The 20,571-nt window shown below is 32.8% G+C and overlaps 1 protein-coding gene across 1 annotated transcript; it reads left to right on the top strand.

The window, feature by feature from the left end:
• The first annotated feature begins 18,869 nt into the window (after positions 1 to 18,869).
• LOC149494230 (uncharacterized) lies at positions 18,870 to 20,120 on the top strand. The gene has a single exon (XM_089725320.1). The coding sequence runs from the start codon at positions 19,402 to 19,404 to the stop codon at positions 19,750 to 19,752; it is 351 nt and encodes a 116-aa protein (XP_089581446.1). The 5' UTR covers positions 18,870 to 19,401; the 3' UTR covers positions 19,753 to 20,120.
• The last annotated feature ends 451 nt before the right edge of the window (positions 20,121 to 20,571 follow it).

Raw genomic sequence — 20,571 nt, 5'->3', positions numbered from 1 at the left:
AATACTAAAATTGTTAATGGTTTTGATGTTCTAAAACTGAAATAAGTCTTATCTTCTCTAAATATTAGAACTCTGGAATTCTGATAAGTGAATATACCAAGTTCTAAACCATTCTTCTATTTACAGTATATTTCACTACTTGGATTTCTAATCAATTTTCTAAACTTGATTAAAGCTTTGTGAAGCAGTTCTAATTTCAATAACTATCTCTCACACAGTCTTATATGATTTTCTAAACTTTATGAGGAAGTTCTAATTACAATAGCTTTCCGTCATAAAGCAGTTCTGATATTGAATAAGACGTTGTGAAGCAGTTCTAATTAATAGCTGTACTTTACATAGTCTTTCTATTTTTCCTGAATAGAACATTGTGAGCAAGTTCTAATCCATAATTTATTCTCACAAGTTCTTTATTTTTCCGCTGCACTAAGAATTCTGTATTTTGTTTTGAAAGCTAAAATTTATATTTTTAGAAAACCCAATTCACCCCCCTTTTGGGTTGTGCCATACATATACGGGACCCACAGTCTATGCATGAAACATGAACCTATGTACATATATATACCCAGTGAAAGATATGTTGGGAAGGAGTTGCTAGAATTACCGAGTAAATGAACAATATGATTCGAAATTGAGGATGTTGGATTTCATATGATTAGAGGGTGATTCTAGTATAGTATTTAGTATGTGGTAGAAATCTCTACCATGTAACTTTGTCTTTCATGTTCTTTCATGGTTAAAGTAAGGTGAATTTAGGGAAAATGTGTTATTGGGTGAGCTTAAGGACTATTTTTCGATCCTTTTTGTTTTCCATTTGTGTCTAAGCTCTGCATGAAAGTTGTAGATCTACTTCTTAGCTTTCAAACCCATCCTCTTGTGTCCAATTTGGATACAATATAGCTCAACTTATGGCTGAAAAACCCAAACTGACTCTATTATGTGGAGCCACATGCATCACGAAATTGAGTGCCCATTTTGACCACTATAATGGCAAGATTATGCTCTGAGTTCTTCATGAGAGTTGTTTCCCTGTGTCTTGAGACTTCCCTGATTTTGGATTGGTTTATTTTAAGTGTTTGGATAAGTAGGAATTTAATAAACATGGGATTTGGTTCTGCTGAATCAGATTTGGACTGTTGTTCTGTGTTCCTAGCCTCTATTTACCATCTTACAAATTGATTTGGGCTGTGATCCCTTCATAACATTTGTAGTATTTTGTCTTAGCTTTCTATGAATTTAACTTCACTTAATTTGGAGACCTATAACTCAAGTTATGTCTTAAGAACACAGCAAAAGTCAAGTTTATTTTAATTCTGGAAAATTTCTATGTCTTGAAACATAGGTTTATTTAGATAAAAGTATGTAAGAATCAAGTGTGATGAAGTTTCTCTTGATTATTTGTATGTTTTAGGACTTATTTGATAAAAAAATAAGACAAGTTTGAAAAGTGCTATTATGATATGTTTAAATAGATATAAGGGAAAAATTGTTGAAATTTCAGGAAAAAGTATGGAATTGGTTTAGATAATGCATGATAAGGGTTGAAATGGATACTTTGGTGCATAAGAGTTATGTTGGCATGCTTAATTAGAGAAGGAAATCCCTCCCCTTGGTTTTCATTAAGAGGCCGAACCACTTTAGGGTGGTAAGGTTTACTTAATTTTTTTTTTTTTTTTTATGTTATGCTATGTGTGTGTGTGCGTGTGTGTATATATATATATATATGTTTAGAGTTTTAAAACAATGGGCATTTAAGGTGTATGTGCTTTGAATTTTGAATAAGGAAAGTATGATTTTATATGATAAGAAATTTCTTATGATAAATTTCATTATGACTGAAAGAAAGTTTTAAAAGAAAAGGAATTTATGAGAAATTTCCAATACTGAGTAATTATATTTAACTATGAATTTTTCATGAGTCACTTAAGTTCTAAAGTAAGCTTACATGTATGATTTCATATGATATGAAATTTTCTGTGTTAAGTAATTGTGTTTAAGTATGAAGTTTTCACGAGTTACTTACGTTCTAAACTAAGCTTACATTATGAATTTAAAAAGACTAAAGAATAAGACAAGTTTTATGAGAAGTGTTTTGAAGTAAGAATTAAAAGAAGGATTTTGGGCTCTAATATACTTGGTGTAAATTTGATGCGAGATTTGATTTTATTATGTATGATGAGCATGCTCGGCATTTGATGCCATTATGATAAGAAACTATGATCATATGCTAGACACGTGGGTGTCTTATGTCAGGGTGGACGCGCTCTATATAAAGAATTTATGATATAAAGAATTAACTTATTTATGTTATTAATTAATAGTTTATTTGATATTTCTTTTGCTATAAATGTAACTGTATGTTGAAATTTAATAATTTTATGATTGTAAATGATTTTATGTAATTTGTGTTTTAAGTAAGTTGTCATTGCAACTTTAGTAAGTATGTGAATTATGACCACCACTGAGTTTTATACTTAGCGCGTTGATTTTTATCACGCTGTTGACGCGTGATTTTATGCCTCCACCCGACCCGATGATGATATGAGGACAAGGGATAAGGTATCACGATAAACCAGAAGTGTTTGAACCAAAAATTGAATCAAACCGCCCAAAGGAGCCTGACCCGCGTTAGGGTTGCGTCACGCAGCTAGTACCTGCGTGACGGCACTCTTAGCTGCGTCACGCAGCTCTAACAGGGCTGACACCTCTGGCGCGCGGCCATGCGGCCTGCACTATTTGTATGGATACGCAGCGACTGTACGAAAAGTAAGTCGCGTCACTGTGAATACTCAAATTTTGAGGCTCGAAAAGCTAGTTTTCTCGGACTGCAAATAGTCCGGCCGGACCGGAGGCCATTTTGGAAATTTACCGGAAGTATGCCAATATGGTACTTAAAACGTCCGGGACGTCGCAAGGATCGCGGAACTGGTCCCGGAATATTTTTTGGAGGTTCGAAACTCCCGAAAAAGCCTCCGGAACGTAAAATTAGAAAGTCCGCCAGCCGCGGCGGTGGCAGCAGCCACCCTTCACGGCGACAGCAGCTCCGGCTACCGTACCCAGCGGCCCAGCCGCCGGCCACCGGCGTCCCAGCCGCTGAGCCTCCGGAGGGTGAGCCGCCGAGGCCCGGAGGGCCAGCAGCCGAGACCCGGCGGCCCAGCCGCTGAGCCTCCGGCGGCCCGGCCGCCGAGACTAGCCGCCGAGCCCAGCAGCCCAGCCGCCAAAACAGTCCGATTTTTGCTATAAATAGCAGCCTCGGGCCTCCTATTTTCGGCACTCAGTCTGTGTTTACGGACGCTCTTTCTCCCTACGCTCCTTGCAATTCTTTACTGTTTTCTTGCATTTTTAATTTTAGTTTTATTTTATTGTGGTGATACTTGGTCACTTAAAATTAAATTAAAATTAATTCCCTTAACGAGGAGCTTAACCTGGAGTTAAGAAGTGGCCGTCGATTAAATCAGGTATGTAAATCAAAACTCTGCCTATTTAATTTTAGCATTACATGCATGCTTCTTCTTCTACTCCTAATAATTCTATAACTGCATAAATGCATTTCACATCATGATTAGGCAAATAAACTGCCTCAATAAATTCAGGCCGAATACCCGGTTAATTAATAATCGTGGTATTAAGCCTAGACCCGATGATATTGGCTTAAAATACCTAGTTAATTAATAGCTATGGTGTAATTGCCTTTATTTCGAACAGTCCTAGCTTAAGTCCAATTAATCAATAATTGTGGCTAAAAAGCCTTAATTAATCACGCTTTGGCAACAGATTGCCTACAATTAAATCAACCACATTTTGGCAACAAATTGCCCACGGTTCAATCAATTTTTGGCAAACAAATTGCCTATAAATTAGATTAACCACTTTTTAGCAACAAATCGCTTAAGTCACAATTTTTTGCTAAAAGCCTTCAAACAATTGCTTTTGGCAAATAAATTGCCTTAAGTTAATCAATTTTGGCGACAATCGCCCAATCATCGACTTTTGGCAATAAGTTGCCTAAATCAACTCATTTTGGCTAACAGCCTTCAAATTAATCAATTTTTTGGCTAAAAGCCTTAAAATCAAGCATTTTGGCGACAAACGCCTAAATAATCACCTTTTGGCAAACAATTGCCTAAATCATTCTTTTTTTGGCTAAAAGCCTTAATCATTTTGGCGACAAATGCCCAACCAATCAATTTTTGGCAACAATTGTCTAAATCAATCCTTTTGGCTAAAAGCCATTAAAATCAACATTTTGGCATCAAATGCCTTAAAATCAACGTTTTTGGCATCAAATGCCTAAGCAAAATGCACAAAGCATACACACACTCATGCATAAAGCATCCCCATTCAAAAAGCCCTTCAAAGAAGGCCTATCGAACTACGTTGACTTTGATCTTCCATTCAAACGGAAGTACGTAGGCACGTTTGGGATTTAACCCCGAGCGGCAAGTCGAAATCACATAAGCATTTTATTTGGTCCAATTATTTCATTTTACCCTGCAAAGTATTCATTCCTGGTTAGTTCATCAGCATGACATAGTCTCGGAATCCATCTCGGGTTTGCACACCATGCCTTAACCATTGGGTAATTAATCTAGTAAATAGGTTAATTAAAATTGGAGTCACTTAGGGTTTTTTCCTAGTTTACCCTAAAATAATTAAACAAGGTGGCGACTCACACATCACGTGCATTTCTTCCTTAGTCACATGCATTCTCATTGCATTGATGTTTTGGGGAGGGGTTCACAGTCACGCAAGCTTACGGGTGCGTCACGCAGCTTCTACCTGCGTGACGCGACTGCTCTGTTGTCCTAGCCATATAAATACTGCATTTTACAGCAAAAACGAGACCTTTTTTGAACATTTTTTGCTCTCATTTCCTCTGAAAAGGTAACCTTCTGAGACTAAGTTTTGGATCAACGACCAGAGCTTTTCCTCAAGAACTCAACTGAGTAAACTTGAGGAAGATCAGGTCATAGATATTCTAGGTTTAAGATCAAAAAATACAAAAAGGACAAAAAGAGGAAAAGAGAGAAAAGAAAGAAAGAAAAAGAAAAACGATTTATTTTTGTGAAAAAGTTGGGTAATCACGCTTCTGGGATCGTGAAAAATTATACCAGTGCATGCAATCCTCAAATCTGAGGGCTAGGTAACGATTCTAACTTTCCTTTTTCATTTCTAATATTCTATCTCTTAAAAATCTCATTTTCATAGTGTTTAGTTGACCTATTATTGATAAAACGTAAGTTTGCCTATTGTTGAACATTCCTGTGTTGGTTTTAATCGCTTTTAATAAAAAGACCACGTAGAAAGGTAGTTTGAAAGGTAGTTGCGGACCAGAGCAGCCGCGTCACGCAGCTACTACCTGCGTGACGCGACTGTTCACGTCCAAAAGCCCTTAGTCCGGATTAGACCACCTGCGTGACGCAGCTGTTCGTGCGCTCAGTTATATTTTGTTTTATATTTGTATTTAACGTTTCACGGTAAATAAATAATCAATATGTCTGAATATTTTGAATGAACCATGAACAGCTCCGTCACGTAGCTAGGAGTTCCGTCACGCGATTGTTCTTCATAAAACAGCTGCGTGACGCAACTATTCTAGTCTACAGGACCATAACCAGAGTTTCGTCACGCGATTGTTCTTCATAGAACAGCTGCGTGATGCAACTATTGCAAATCCTAGAATAAAAGATAAGAGTTGCGCCACGCGACTGTTCTTCCATAAAACACCCGCGTGACGCAACTGTCTTCCAGCTCCAGGCTTTTCTTTTTATTTGTTTTGCCTTAATCTCACTTTATTAAATAAATTTCTAAGCTTAATTCAGGAAATAATCAACAATGGGTAAATCGAATTTTAATCAAATTAAGTCAATTAATCTATTGTGATAATGGTATTTTGAGATTTAATATTTGTTATTTCCTTTTAATTATATTATTAAACTCGGTTTGTGGCCCGCCTTTAACCATAAGGCAAGAGCGGGTCTTTTAATTTTATTTGATATGTATGGTGGGTGAATGATGGATATGATGCTTGGTTTATGGATGAATGCAATGAGTGTATTTACTTGGGATGGTTAATTAATTTTCCCCATAGGAACTCGGTTCGATTTATTCGGGTTGGGTTTAAATAATTGGTTTTTCTAAAATAAAATCAATTAGAAATCGTAGGTTAGAAGAGGCCGGTTTTTCGGGCGTCGGCTTCCAACGGGCCGACGTACCTAATTCCCTTACCTAGAATCGTACTCGGTACGCCTGACCAATTTTCTTTCAAATAATTTGGCCTTAAATAAAATTGGGTTTAAAATGGAGTCATTTAATAAAATTAAAATAGAAACGGTCCCATTGCCGAAAAAATGGGTGGCGACTAAAATGATTTATAAGACCGATTTATCGGCATCGCATATCCAAAAGGTTTTATCATCTCTTTTTTCAAAACAAAATAATAACAATCAAAATGCCGATTTCGAGATTGTTTCGGGGGAAAACACACGCGCAGGTTAAAGACCGTGGTTGCTGCTTGAAGACTAGAAGAGTAGCATCAGAGCAGAAGAGACTATTGTGGTAGTAGTAGATTGAGATTTATGTAATTAAGAATTATAGCATGTATAATTATTATATTTTCGGAGATTATGTTATTTGAATTATAACTTAAGCATGTAATTATCAATTATGATGGTGTATATATTTGGAGATAAGCATAAGATTCATTAAATGATTGAATATAAAATATTTGAAGAGAGTTGGTATGATTAGTTTATTAAGACTTGATATATATAATGAATACAATTAATTGATGAATATTAAAATGCTATTGAGGATTTATATAGTTATGAAAATATAGAAGTGTTGTTGTGTTATGATGATTATTTGGAGATGTTGGGAGTTTGGAGTTTAATTGGGAGTGTTTTGTATTCACATGTTTGGCAAGCTCAGTTTTTAAAGGGAAATTCTTATAGTATTTCTATAGGATTTTCCCAATCTATTTTTCAAAACAAAAAGAGATGAAAACAAAATGAAATGATTATCTATAAAAAAAATATTACTCACTAAAGTTGTGAATACTCAATTACTTCTAATTCATACTCTAATTTTATGATTTATATGTTAAGTTAAGATGGTGTCTCCGGCACCTAATGTGGCATCCGCCGTCGGGTCTCACGGGATTGGGCGGAGGGTGTTACATATACTCAGCACGTTGATTTTTATCACGTGCATGTTGAAGGCCATGGTTGCTACTTGAAGGCCATGGTTGCTACTTGAAGACCAGAAGAGTAGCTTCAGAACAGAAGAGACTATGTTAGTAGTGGTAGAATTAGTTTGACGTAATTAAGAATTATGGCATGTATAATTATTACATTTTTGGAGATTATGTTATTTGAATTATAACTTAAGCATGTAATTATAAATTATTTTGGTGTATATATTTGGAGATAAGCATGAGATTTTATTTAATGTTTGGATCTAAAATATGTTTAAGATAGTTGGTATGATTAAGAACATAAGGACTTAATATATATAATGAATGCATTTAATTGATGATCATTAAAATGCTATTGAGGATTTATATAGTTATGAAGATATTGAAGTGTTGTTGTGTTGCTTAATTATTATTGGAGTTGTTGGGAATTGGAATTTGGATTAGGAAGTGTTTTGGTATTCACATTTTTGGTGAGCTCAGTTTAAGGGAAACTCTTGCAGTTAATTTGTAGGATTTTTCCCAAATCGTTTTTCATAAGTTATATATATTTTAATAACAGCAAAAAAAAAATTTACTCGCTAAACTTATGAATACTTAATCACTTCTAATTTATATTCTGATTTTATGATCTATATGTTAAGTTAGGACGGTGTCTCCGGTACTGAATGTGGCATCCGCCGTCAAGTCTCTCGGGATTAGGTGGTGTGTGTTACAGTCTAGAGGCATATGCAATCACCTTATCATAATGCATTAAAACACAGCATAATCCTATTTTAGATGCATCACAATACACTGCAAATTTGCCTCCTTCCTCAGGCAGTGCTAGAATAGGTGTAGATGTTAAACATTCCTTTAACTTATAGAAACTGTCCTCACATCTATTATTCCATTCAAACTTTCTCCTTTATTGAGTAATTTAGTAATTGGTGCAGTTATCTTAGAAAAGTCTTTAATCTCTTATAATAAACAGCCAATCCTAGAAAACTCCTCACTTCTATTACATTTGTTGGTTGAGGCTAGTTAGCAATTGCCTCAATTTTCTTAGGGTCCACTTGTAAACCTTCATGGATTATCATACGCCCTAAGAATGATACTTTCTCTTGCCAAAATTGACACTTGGACAATTTAGCATATTAAATGGTTCTCTCCCAAAGTTTGCAATACTATCTATAAATGTTCTTCATGCTCTTTCTGACCTTTGGAGTATATCAATATGTCATCTATAAAAAAAACTACAAACTTATCTAGGTATGGCTTGAAAACACGATTCATTAGGTCCAAGAATGTTGCAGGTGCATTAGTCAGCCCAAGAGGTAGTACCAAAAATTTATAGTGACCATACCTCGTATGAAAGGCAGTTTTAGGTATATGTTCCTTCTTAATCCTTAACTGATGGTATCCAGAACGAAGATCTATCTTAGAAAAAATATCTTGTCCCTTGTAGTTGATCAAATAGATTATCAATTCTAGGCAATGGGTAACTATTCTTCACAGTCACCCTATTCAACTATCTATAATCTATACACATTCGAAATGAACCATCTTTTTTCTTAACAAAGAGAACTGGTGCACACCAAGATGAACTACTAGGTCTAATGAAACCTTTATCTGGAAGATCTTGCAATTGTGCTTTCAATTCCTTTAGTTCTAATGGGGCCATTTAGTATGGAGGAATAGAGATAGGTGTGGTACCAGGTAATAAGTCTATACTGACTCTATTTTCCTTTCTGGAGGTAAAGTAGTCAAATCTTCTAGAAATACATCAGGGTATTCTCATACCATAGGTATTTGGTCTAAACCAGGGATGTAATATTAGTGTCTCTAACATGGACTAGATATCCTATACACCTCCTTCATACTATACACCCCCTTCATCAATAATTTCTTAACACTAATGGCTCAAATCAAACTACTTAGCACTTCACTCATATCTCCTTGAAATTCAAAAGTTTCCCCTGAAGGATTATGAAAAATCACTCTTTTCCCATTATAATCTAAAGTGGCAAAGTATTTAGTCAACCAATCCATTCCAAGGGTAACATCAAACTCTAACATTGGTAATTCAATCAGATCAGGTTTCAAAATTTTATCATCTATCATCTCTTCAAAAGAGGGGTATATGTTCTTAACAATAATCTCTTCCTCTAAAGGAGTAGACATAGTAAGAGGAATTTTTAATAATTTAGAAGGCACACACAATTTGGAAGCAAAATAAGTTAACACAAAGGAATGAGTTGCCCCAGAATCAGATGACACTCTTGCCTTAATAGATTGGATGGAAATAATAACTGTAATAACTATTTTTTTCACTCTTGTACCTCCTGTGGTGCTAATGTATATACTCTTCCTCTACCTTTTCCTGAAGGGGGTTGTTCTGTAGGTCCCTCTATAACACTACCCCTTCCAAAACCTCTCCCAACTCCACTAGGTCTAGGACCTCTTTCTATATGTACTGTGGTATGAGACATTTGGGGTCTAGTTTCTATTACTATTAATGGAAAATCTCTAATCATATGGCCTATTTGTCCACATTTGAAACATGCCCTAGTTTCCTTATAACACTAGCCTTTGTGCAATCTTCCACAAGTCTGGCATGGAGTTTGTACGAGAAGCCTCTGAGTAGGAGTACCAAGAAGTCCATGAGTAATTGTTACTAACGGTCTTTCTGTAAATGGCCTAAGTAGAAGGCCAACTAACATCTTTCGAGGATTATTTCGTCACACAGAGGATGATTGTGGCCAAGCACTAAATGTCCCTAGTTCTTCCCTTCCTCTCTGTCTTATAGAACCCTCAATCCTAACTTTCTTCTTTTGTTCCCGAGCTATTCTGACTTCCATCTCCCTATTCTCAATCATTCTTGCCCTATCCACTATCTAAGAATAGGAACCATAATCATTAGCAGTCAAAATCTTATACAATGATGCTACCAACCCTCGTCTAAACCTATCTATCCTTGCTGCTGCAATTGGTACAAAAGTAGGTACATACTTGCTCAATTGATTAAATTGTCCAGCATATTCAGATACTGTCATATCTGGAGTTTGCACTAACTTCTCAAACTTTATAGCTTTAGCTTGTCTAACACTTTCTGGTAGAAACTCTTTTAATACCATTTCTGTAAAATTCTCCCACGTAAAATGAGTATTTCTTCTTAGCAACCCAACCACATCTCTCTTGTACCACTCTTCTGTAAAATTCTCTTGTACCACTACCCAAGCCATTCTATCCTCAGGGGCTGGTGGTGTTAGAGGTGAAGACATTTTGTTTTCAACTTTATGTACTGATTCTTCTAAAGGGACAACCCCTTCAAATCTAATTGTCCTTATTCTCCTTCTGGGTGCCATCCTAAATCTATAAATAGGAAAGAATTACTTAGTTAACACATGACTCAACACAGATCTAGATAGCAATGAAAACAAGACATAACAGAATAATTCTATGCTCTGTAGTATTCTTACACATTTATGCCTATAGACTATTACTCTAAACATTACTATAAACCTTTGCTCTGATACCAACCCTGTCACACCCAAAAAATTACTATAAACATCACCATTAACCCTGCGAAGGTCCTAAGGTCCAGGTATGCTTAAGGCCACCGGGCACCTCATAGAACCCACAACTAAACTAATCCAATTCAACACATTGCTTATCTTGATTAGTTACTTAGGTGGGCAGAAATCAACTTATTTACTTTCATTTAATTCCCAGGATCATTGAATACCATCTTTCACACACTTTGTATAATCACATATCACACTATTATAATACTGTTTAAATTATAGCTTATATATATACCATACTAATATCATTCACAAAGGTACAATGGAGCAACTAGAGTTCATATAACTTATCATCAACTTATAATATTTGACATCTATTTACATTATTCATAAGCTTCTTGTTGGAAGAAGGAAATCAAGAAGCTGACGGACCTGGATCACCTCAACCTGAAACCTTGGACGCTTGAGTGAGTTGTCAACTTAGTGAGATATAGTGTCATATTAGTAGCATGTACACTGAAGAGTATCTCAAGGTTCAATATTTATAGTAACGCAAGATTGTAGTACCATTGTAGATCATCAACAAAGATAAGTCCATATAGAAGGAATCATAGTTATTGGATCAATATCACAAAGGCAATATTAATAATATGACAGATAATCACATAGATAGCATTGAAGAAAACATATCACTATGTATATTCCAGTGCTATCACATGTTGCACACTTTAGGGCAGTAACTTCTCCCTTTAATCACAAATCTCTATGTGCACATAGCCAGATGGTATAACCCCATTCAAGTTGGGATTCTATCATATTGGCTAAACAAATGGCTTGCTACAATCAAATAGGCCTAGAGGCAAATAGGTTTCACAATTCACAGTCTCAAAATCATAACTAACAAATGGTTTCAAATACCAATAACAGTATGCATTTGATTAAAAGTTCCAATGCAACAATGTTTAGACACCATAACTCACCTTGGACATGAGAATTTGAGTCCTACCGATCACTTATAATTTTGAAACGGCTTCGAGCTAATCCTCTACCTATATTCATATTTAAACACATATTGCACTTTTAGTCTTATTTTTAGCTCTTTATTGACATTCAAGGTTCTTTGATATTTTTATTCATTAAATTTGAATCTGAAATTTTAAGGTCAAAAAGTAAACATATTGAGCTTAATGTTCATCCATTTTATACTTATGTTCATGGTTAAATCATTTATATTTAAGTTTGGTCAACTTTAGTGCAAGTTAAGGAAATCCAGAATTTTTAGCATATGAGTCACTAGCATTCTCTTGCCTATATTTTCATTTCTAAAACTCCTTTTGATATGAAATTTTAGTTAGTAGTATACCCTAGAGCTTATTTGTAATAGGGATATTTTATGAACTAAATATTTCATTATTTATGGCACTCTTTATTACTTACAGCTCTTGTTAATTCATTTGCTTGATTTGTATCTTAAACTATGTCATAAAGTCCTTGGTATAAAACATGGTGTAGAGGAAATCGTGAAGAGTTCATGATGTGTGATTCATATTGCATGTAGATGTGTTCATACCTAAATGATCCCTAGTCGTAGTATTAACAAGATAGGAAATTGCTAATATGGATATATTAGCACATGTTATGCTCTTTGATTAGATCAAGCAATAATTCTCACAAACTGTGTGATGCTTAGGGTTAACATGTGGATGCTTGTTTAAGAAACAAGTTCATTGGAGACCTAAATGTTAGATCTTCATATGATAGATAATATATGTCAATGAATGAGTCTCTTCATATTAGATGTGCAAGTATCCTTAGACTTGAGATCATCAAAGCTATCTTAAGTATAAAGTTCTATACTTTCACTCGATTGCTTATACTCTGCCATGCAATGTTCATATCTTAGAGATTGGGTATAGTGTGAAGTGCTTGAAGATAATTGAGTGATGAATATAGGATTCACCAGCCCAATCCATAATGGGTGTCTCTTGTGTCTTTTCTTAAAGAATTTCTTTATTCAGGAATCTCTAGCCAGAGTAAGGTACCTCTATGAATGTGATTCATGAAGGTATATTAGAATAAAGATTCTAGTATTCAGTGCTTAATTAAAGTAACTTAGTCAAGCTTGAATTGACACAAAGTCTATATTCAATCTTGATTGAGATAAAGTGGTGAAAGGAGTTTATTGCATGGAAACTGTATATGGGAGGGTTATGGTCAAACCATTTTGACCTTCTGACTCTTGGGTAGTCATGATGCATGGCTAGATGCCTCTCTTGACTTGAGCATAAGTGAATATATATTCATTGAGAATTGATAATAATTTAAAGAGTTTAAATTATAAAATTCTAGTTTGTACTGCCATAGTATTTCAAAAGCCCAATAGGTCACACACGTATAGGAAAGAGAATCTAAGGTAAAATGACAATGATTTAATTGGATGAGACGTCAATAGGGCTAAAAGAAAGAGAAGAAAAATTATCTTGGACCATTAAATTAAGTTAAAGCAAAAAAAAAAAAAAAAAGGGCTTTAATTAAGGCCTTTATTTGCTAAACACTTTTTAATGGGCTAATGATTGGATTTGATCCAATTAATGTATATATATATATATATATATATATATATATATATATATATATATGCTTACGTCAACTTTAAAAGCCCAAGTGGTTTAATACATTCACTAGGGCTAATGTTGAAGGTATATATATATATATATATATATATATATATATATATATATATATATATATATATTGCTTTTATCGCTATCGGCGGTGTGTGTGATACAAAATGAAAATTTGCTCTCCTTTTATTTTTCCTCTAAACGCCGTAATTCCCTTTCTAGCTCACTAGGGAATTTCAGCCATTGTTTCTACTCCTTTGTGAGTTCTTGCCTTCTTATTGTAGTGTGTATTACTGTTTGAGGTGATCCAATTGGATTACTGTGGTTTGCTATAATCCAATAAAGAAGGCAAACAAGAAAACCAGATATGATATCACTCGAAAAGGTATGAAATTCTGCAACATTCTTGTAAAATTAATTATATTGATGAATTCTTTTTGTCATTTTGGGGTTCAAGTCTATTTATTTTTGCTGTGCATATAATGATTTTGATTATTTCATAGGATGAATAATCAGACCTGAACCTTGATTAAATATTATATATTCTGATTTTAAGATAGTTTTATGTGTTTTTTGGTTTTGACCCAACGAAAACGCAACTTAGATCACAGCGTAGATTTACTATTTTAATTGGTATTGGGCTGTTGTTTGCTTTTGTTTTATTTCCGACAATTCCAGACCTGAATATATGATGTTTATGGTGTTATTTTAATATTTTTTTAAGTGACAAAACTGACTGGGCATGAATGAGATTCATGCTTTTGCACAAAACTTGTAAAGTGCACTCATGACTTTATTGGTTAGTGTTTGTTGGCCAATTTAATTTGTTTTGAGTTGGCTCGTCCAACGAACTAATCTGACTTGATAATACTAATCAATAAATGTCCAAAAAGGTGTTCAAGGTTGCTGAATTTGATCCAAAGTCGTTTGGATTAATTCTAAAGCAAAACTAGTGCAAATTGAGTTTTTAGCATATATTTAAAACATGATTTTGTACACTGTGACTTGAAAATATTTAATTAATAAAATCTCTTACGTGGTAAGAGTATTATTTCTGAGATTATTATTTTTATATATTCGAGATGATTAGATAATTAATTTTACAGATAATTGGAAACAACACAGCTTAAACTTTGCAAATATAAAAATTGCTTCGTTTTTAATGAGATTGAAAATTTTTCTTTATAAAAAAATATGAAAAAGGGTTTTATATATGGTTTTAATTTCATTAATAAGATTGATGAAGTTTGTTTCTAATTATTAGATATTTCAAGATGAAACATATGCATGAATCAAAAGGTTCAACAGTTGAATCTCTAATTTCACTATATAACGGAATTCAAAAATTATTAATTTTCTTTATTCACTGGAATAAGCATATAGGGGTGTATGTGTTGGCATGATGATTTAGTTATGGACTATATGACCAATGTGATTGATCATGCATGGTTTATTTTGGTAAATAGGACCCGTGAGTCCTGACTTTCACTACAAAAAAATCGGCAAATTGCGACCAATTATTGCGATCGACTAAAATCGGTCGCAACTTTGCAACCGATTTGCAACCTATTTGCAAACAGTCGCAAATTGTAGTGTTAAAAATTTTCGCGAATTTGTATTTCAGTTTGCGATCGATATACGACGGATTTGCGACCGATTTTGTAACCGATATATGAGTACGCTTTATTCCGTTGCAAAATTGCGCGTTTCAAAATAAGAAATAAAATCTGAGGCCAATTTGCGACCGATTTTTTGCGACCGAAGAATTGGGTCGCAAATCGGTCGCAAAATTATTATGAAGTAAAACGATGTCGCGGAGTTAAAAATTGCGACCGATTTTAATGAAATTTGCGACCGACTAGTCGTTCGCAAATTTTAGAGCTTTAAACGCCGGACGCCCTCTTTCTTCTTTCTTCTTTCTTTCTTCTCCATCTCCTCTCCTCTACGCCTGACGCCGCTCCAGTCCGCCTGACGCCGCCACCTCCGCTCCATTGCACGTCCGGTCACTCCTCAACGCCGTTTGGACATTAGTTGAGGTAATTAGTTTAGCGATTTAATTTTTTTTCGATTTTTTATTTTTATTTTTTTTGCGATTTATGTGTTTTACTGTTGTTGTTGTTGTTGTTGTTGTTGTTGTTGTTGTTGTTGTTGTTGTTGTTGTTGTTGTTGTTGTTGTTATTATTCTTATTATTATTATTAATATTGTTATTGTTATTATTATTATTATTATTATTATTATTGTTATTGTTATTAAATTGTTATTATTAGGGTAATTTATTATTTAGTCCCTCAGGTTTTACATAATTAACCAACTAATCCCAAGTTTTGCGTAAATATCTAACTAGTCCCTCAGGTTTAACTCCGTCTAATTAAAATGTCCTTTCGTCCGAAAAGTTGGTTTAGTTGGTTTTTTTCCGTTAATTGAAAACTAAAAGACTAAAATACCCTCCCTGGCTGACGTGGACCAGTAAGAAGCGATAAGGGAAAATTATTATTTAGTCCCTCAAGTTTTACATAATTATCCAACTAATCTCAAGTTTTGCGTAAATATCTAACTAGTCCCTCAGGTTTAATTCCGTCTAATTAAAAGGTCCTTCCATCCGAAAAGTTGGTTTTTTTCCATTAATTGAAGACTAAAAGATTAAAATACCCCTCCCTAGTTGACGTGGACTAGCATGAAGCGATACTGATATACCTAGTTTGTTTCTCTTTTATTCCTTTCATGTCATAATGATATACCTAGTTTATCGTTTACACAGATAACCTTACATTAAATATTAATATTCATATTCAAAGTTATGAAATTATAATAATATAGGTGGCAATAATAATTACTTTTTTATCTATAAATAACTATTGTTTTAGAGCCAGTGTTTTCTCCACAAATATCTTTTTTTTTTTTTGAATATTAATGAGTAATTAATTTTTTTTAATTTTATCCTTATTTATATTAAATTTAATAATTATTTTTATAATTTTCCAAAATCATATAACATCTCCTCTCTTACTTAAGGTTACTTAATAAAATTAATTAATATTTTGTTATAATTTATAAGAATAAATTTACTTACTTAATTACCATAAAAACATTAAAAGTATTTATGAATAGATGAAATACTTTGTTTTTTTTTTTATAGATTTTATCAATGATAATAGTAATGTTCCTTGATAAAATTTGCATATTAAATATGAATAAAATAGAAAATTATGTTTATTTTTTTTTCTAAAAAAGAAACTATGATGATAATTTGGAGTAAAAAGAAAAATGAGGTATTTACTTTTTTGAAGAGGTATTTACTTTCATGATTCACTTAAATTTAATAATATTTAATTAGAACATCAAATTAATTTTTTTATCCTTTTTTTAATACTGTCTTTGTTCCATAATACTTGTCAGATTTGAGAAAATAGTTTGTTCTAAAATATTTGTCTAATTTGGTCTAAAATATTTGTTATATTTGCTGTTTTATGGAAAAAAATCAACTTTTCGGATGGAAGGACCTTTTAATTAGACGGAGTTAAACCTGAGAGACTAGTTAGATATTTTCGCAAAACTTGGAATTAGTTAGATAATTATGTAAAACCTGAGGGACTGAATAATAATTTTCCCTTATTGCTTCATACTAGTCCACGTCAGCCAGGGAGGGAATTTTAGTCTTTTAGTCTTCAATTGACGGAAAAAAATCAACTTTTCGGACGAAAGGACCTTTTAATTAGACGGAGTTAAACTTGAGGGACTAGTTTGATATTTGCGCAAAACTTGGGATTAGTTGGTTAATTATGTAAAACCTGAGGGACTAAATAATAAATTACCCTTATTATTATTCAAATGATTATTATTGTTATTAAATTGTTACTGTTATTATTATTATTATTATTATTATTAATGTTATTATTATTATTATTATTATTAATATTGTTATTGTTATTATTTGAAAAACAATATTGTTATTGTTACTATATTTTTATAAGAATAAATATTAATGTACTAATTGAATCATAAGAATAAATATTTAGCTTATGTAATTATAAGAGACCTTTAAATCATAAAATATTAAAATAGCAATTAACTCATAAGGAAGAATTACAATAAATCTATTTCATTAAATTTAAAAAATTAAATATACTTACATTGTAATACGTTGAAATTTCAATTTCAAAATTGATTTAACTTAAATCAAAATATGATGATTTATGTATTAATATATATATTTGTATTTTATAATCAAAATACAAATTTTCAAATTATTTTTATATGAATTAATTAATATAGTAAATTAGAAAATAACTATTTTTTTACTATAGAAAAATTGACCATACTTAATTAAAATGCATTTTTTAAGAAAAATTCTTATAATTCTTAGAAAAAACAAATGTAATAACCTGTTGGCTGGAACTTTCAAATTTATGATCGACCGCAACATATGAACATTAACTTGTTGAACAACAACCCATATTAATTGAAGTTGCATAATATATATATATATATATATATATATATATATATAAATAACAAAGGAGAGTAGGACTAGTTAGCTAACTTCAGTTACCCTCTCTTCGTAATAGCAGTTCAAACTATATGTGGTGATTGATCATTCAAAAAATGTATAAATAATAAAAAATAATTTTTATAAAAAATATTTATCAATTTGAAAAATAATTTTCTTGTAAATGTATTCTGAGAAAGTAAACTTTCCGGAAACAAACGACGCTTAATATTGAGGGTCGACTACGCTAATAAAAGTAAGAACGTTGACATAATAAATTCATAATTTAGGCCTTTGGGCTAGTTTTTGGGCTGGTGTATCTCTTCCTTGGTCCATTAATTCTCCCCTTCAGGCCTCAGTATTCCAAACAACAGGCCCAATAGTAATGCCATAGCATTTTAAACAATTGGCCCAACAGTTTTTTTTTTTTGTCTCTTACTATATATGTTGAACTCATAATTATGCCGATAATTATAATTAAAAAAATTGATAACAAAGTGCAATAAATATCTAATCACAATAGATTATTATATGAATGCAGTTGCCGCCATCTCCATGACAAGTTTAATTTTTCATTTCATAATTAAAGGCACTGCTTTACACCTAATTTAGGATTAACAAAAGAAGGTTTCACTTTAATTAATTACTTAATAGTATTTTTTTTTATTATACATAATAATAATAATAATAATAGTTTCACAAGTTGCATGTCTAGATTAAGTTATCTGTTATGTGTTTTCCCCACTAGCATGAACGAGGAAGTCTTCTAATCAAGTAGTTAATTTGCATTGGACTATTATAATTAGAAATAAAAAATTATCAAATTTTATAGGATAATTTTTTTTACTTAATTAATATTAATTACTTATGTATGTCTGCATTAAGTAATTTCTGAGCTTTCTATATATATAATAATAATAATAATAATAAAGATTTTTCTTGCTTTTCTTTGGAAGTGGGAAAGTAAAGGTGCACTCAAATATTTATTTACAAATATGCATTTTTTTTTGTTTGATATTATTGTCATTATTATTCTTAAATATGTTTTTTAAAATGAATGATGAGTTTGGATTGGAGGCCTAGTAGTGGCCATTTTGCCTTTTGAGAATGTTGGTATGATATAGAAGTATTTATTGAAGTGTCTTTATATTTGAGATTTGATTGTGTTGTGCTGAAATGCTGCCGAATTTTTTTCCAAACAATTCAATATGTGGAATAGTACACTTACCTTTTTCCAAGATTCGAAAATTTTGGGGCGTTATACGAACAAATTGACTGGCTCCAATTTTATAGACTGGCACCGGAACTTGAGAATAGTTCTCAGGTCTGAAAAGGTGGTTTATGTATTGGATAAGGCCATCCCACCTATTCCACCAAATGATGCCACTGTTGAAGAACAAACGACTTATTTAAAGCATTCTGAGGATAACAAGTTGGCAACGTATATCATGCTTGCAACTATGTCTTTAGAGCTTCAAAAGCAGCATGAGCATATGGATGCTCATACCATCATTTTCCATCTGAAGGAGCTGTTTGAAGAATAGAGCTGTACGAAACAATATGAGATATCATATTCATTATTCCATTGTACGATGGTGGAAGGCACTTCAGCTGTGGCACATAGGTTGAAGATGAATGGGTTTATTGAAAGGCTTGCCTCTTTGGGTTTTGTGATGGATCATGAGTTAAGTGTAGACTTAATTCTACATTCTTTACTTGATTCTTATTCACAATTTCTACTTAATTATCCAATGAATAAGATTGACACCATTTTGCCTAAATTGGTGAACATGCTCAAAGTTGCTGAAGATTCTGTAAAAAAGAATCAGAAAGCAGTTATGGTTGTTGACTCTTCTACTTCCACAAAGATGAAGAAAGGGAAGAATAAGAAGAAGAAAACAACCAAGGCCCAAGGTGGGATCAATAAAAGGAAGGGCAAATAGCCTACTACTACTAAGGAGACTAACTCCATGGGGACTTACTTCCACTGTGGTAAGATTGGACATTGGAAGAGAAATTGCAGGACCTTTCTAGAGTCTCTTAAGAAGGAGAAGTCTACTAACGCTTCAACTTCAGATATTTATGTTATTCAGATAAATACAAATTCTACTTCTAACAACCAATTATGGGTATTAGATACCAGTTGTGGTTTACACTTATGTTCTAACTTGCAGGGACTAAGGAACAGCAGAAAGGTAAACAAAGGAGAAGTGGACCTACATGTAGCAAATGCAGCAAGAGTTGTTGCATTAGCTGTAGGAACATATTATTTAAATTTTTCTTCTGGATTAGTATTGGAACTTAATAATTGTTATTATGCTTCCTCTTTGTTAAAGAATATTATTTCAATGTCTTGTCTTATTGAATATGGTTTTGATGTTTCCATTAATAAGAACAATGGTTGTTCCTTGTTTTTGAAGAATATATTCTATTGTTCTGGATCAAGTGTTAATGGAATTTATATTCTTAATAATGATAAAGAAATTTGTAATATAATACTAAGAGACCTAAGAAAGATATTTATGGCACTGTCAACTTGGTCACATAAATGAGAACCGCATGAGTAAGTTACAAGTTTGGTGACTTAGGTTCATTTGATTATGAATCTCTTGAAACATGTGAATCTTGTTTATATGGAAAGATGATAAAAATGCCCTTTAGTGGTAAAGGTGCACGCGCTATTATTGTATTGAAACTAATACACTCAGATGTATGTGGTCCAATGACAACACATGCGAGAGGTAGTTTTCTATACTTTATTA

Source organism: Jatropha curcas, chromosome 8 (assembly GCF_041381405.1).
Source record: "Jatropha curcas cultivar XTBG-Jc1 chromosome 8, XTBG_Jcur_1.0, whole genome shotgun sequence".
Classification (NCBI taxonomy): Eukaryota; Viridiplantae; Streptophyta; class Magnoliopsida; order Malpighiales; family Euphorbiaceae; genus Jatropha; species Jatropha curcas.
The sequence above is the reverse complement of the archived record's forward strand: the minus strand, read 5'-3'. Positions and strand labels throughout refer to the sequence as shown.

Coding starts and splice junctions, on each gene's coding strand:
- LOC149494230 (XM_089725320.1), top strand. CDS start 19,402: ATGGTGGAAGGCACTTCAGCTGTGGCACATAGGTTGAAGATGAATGGG.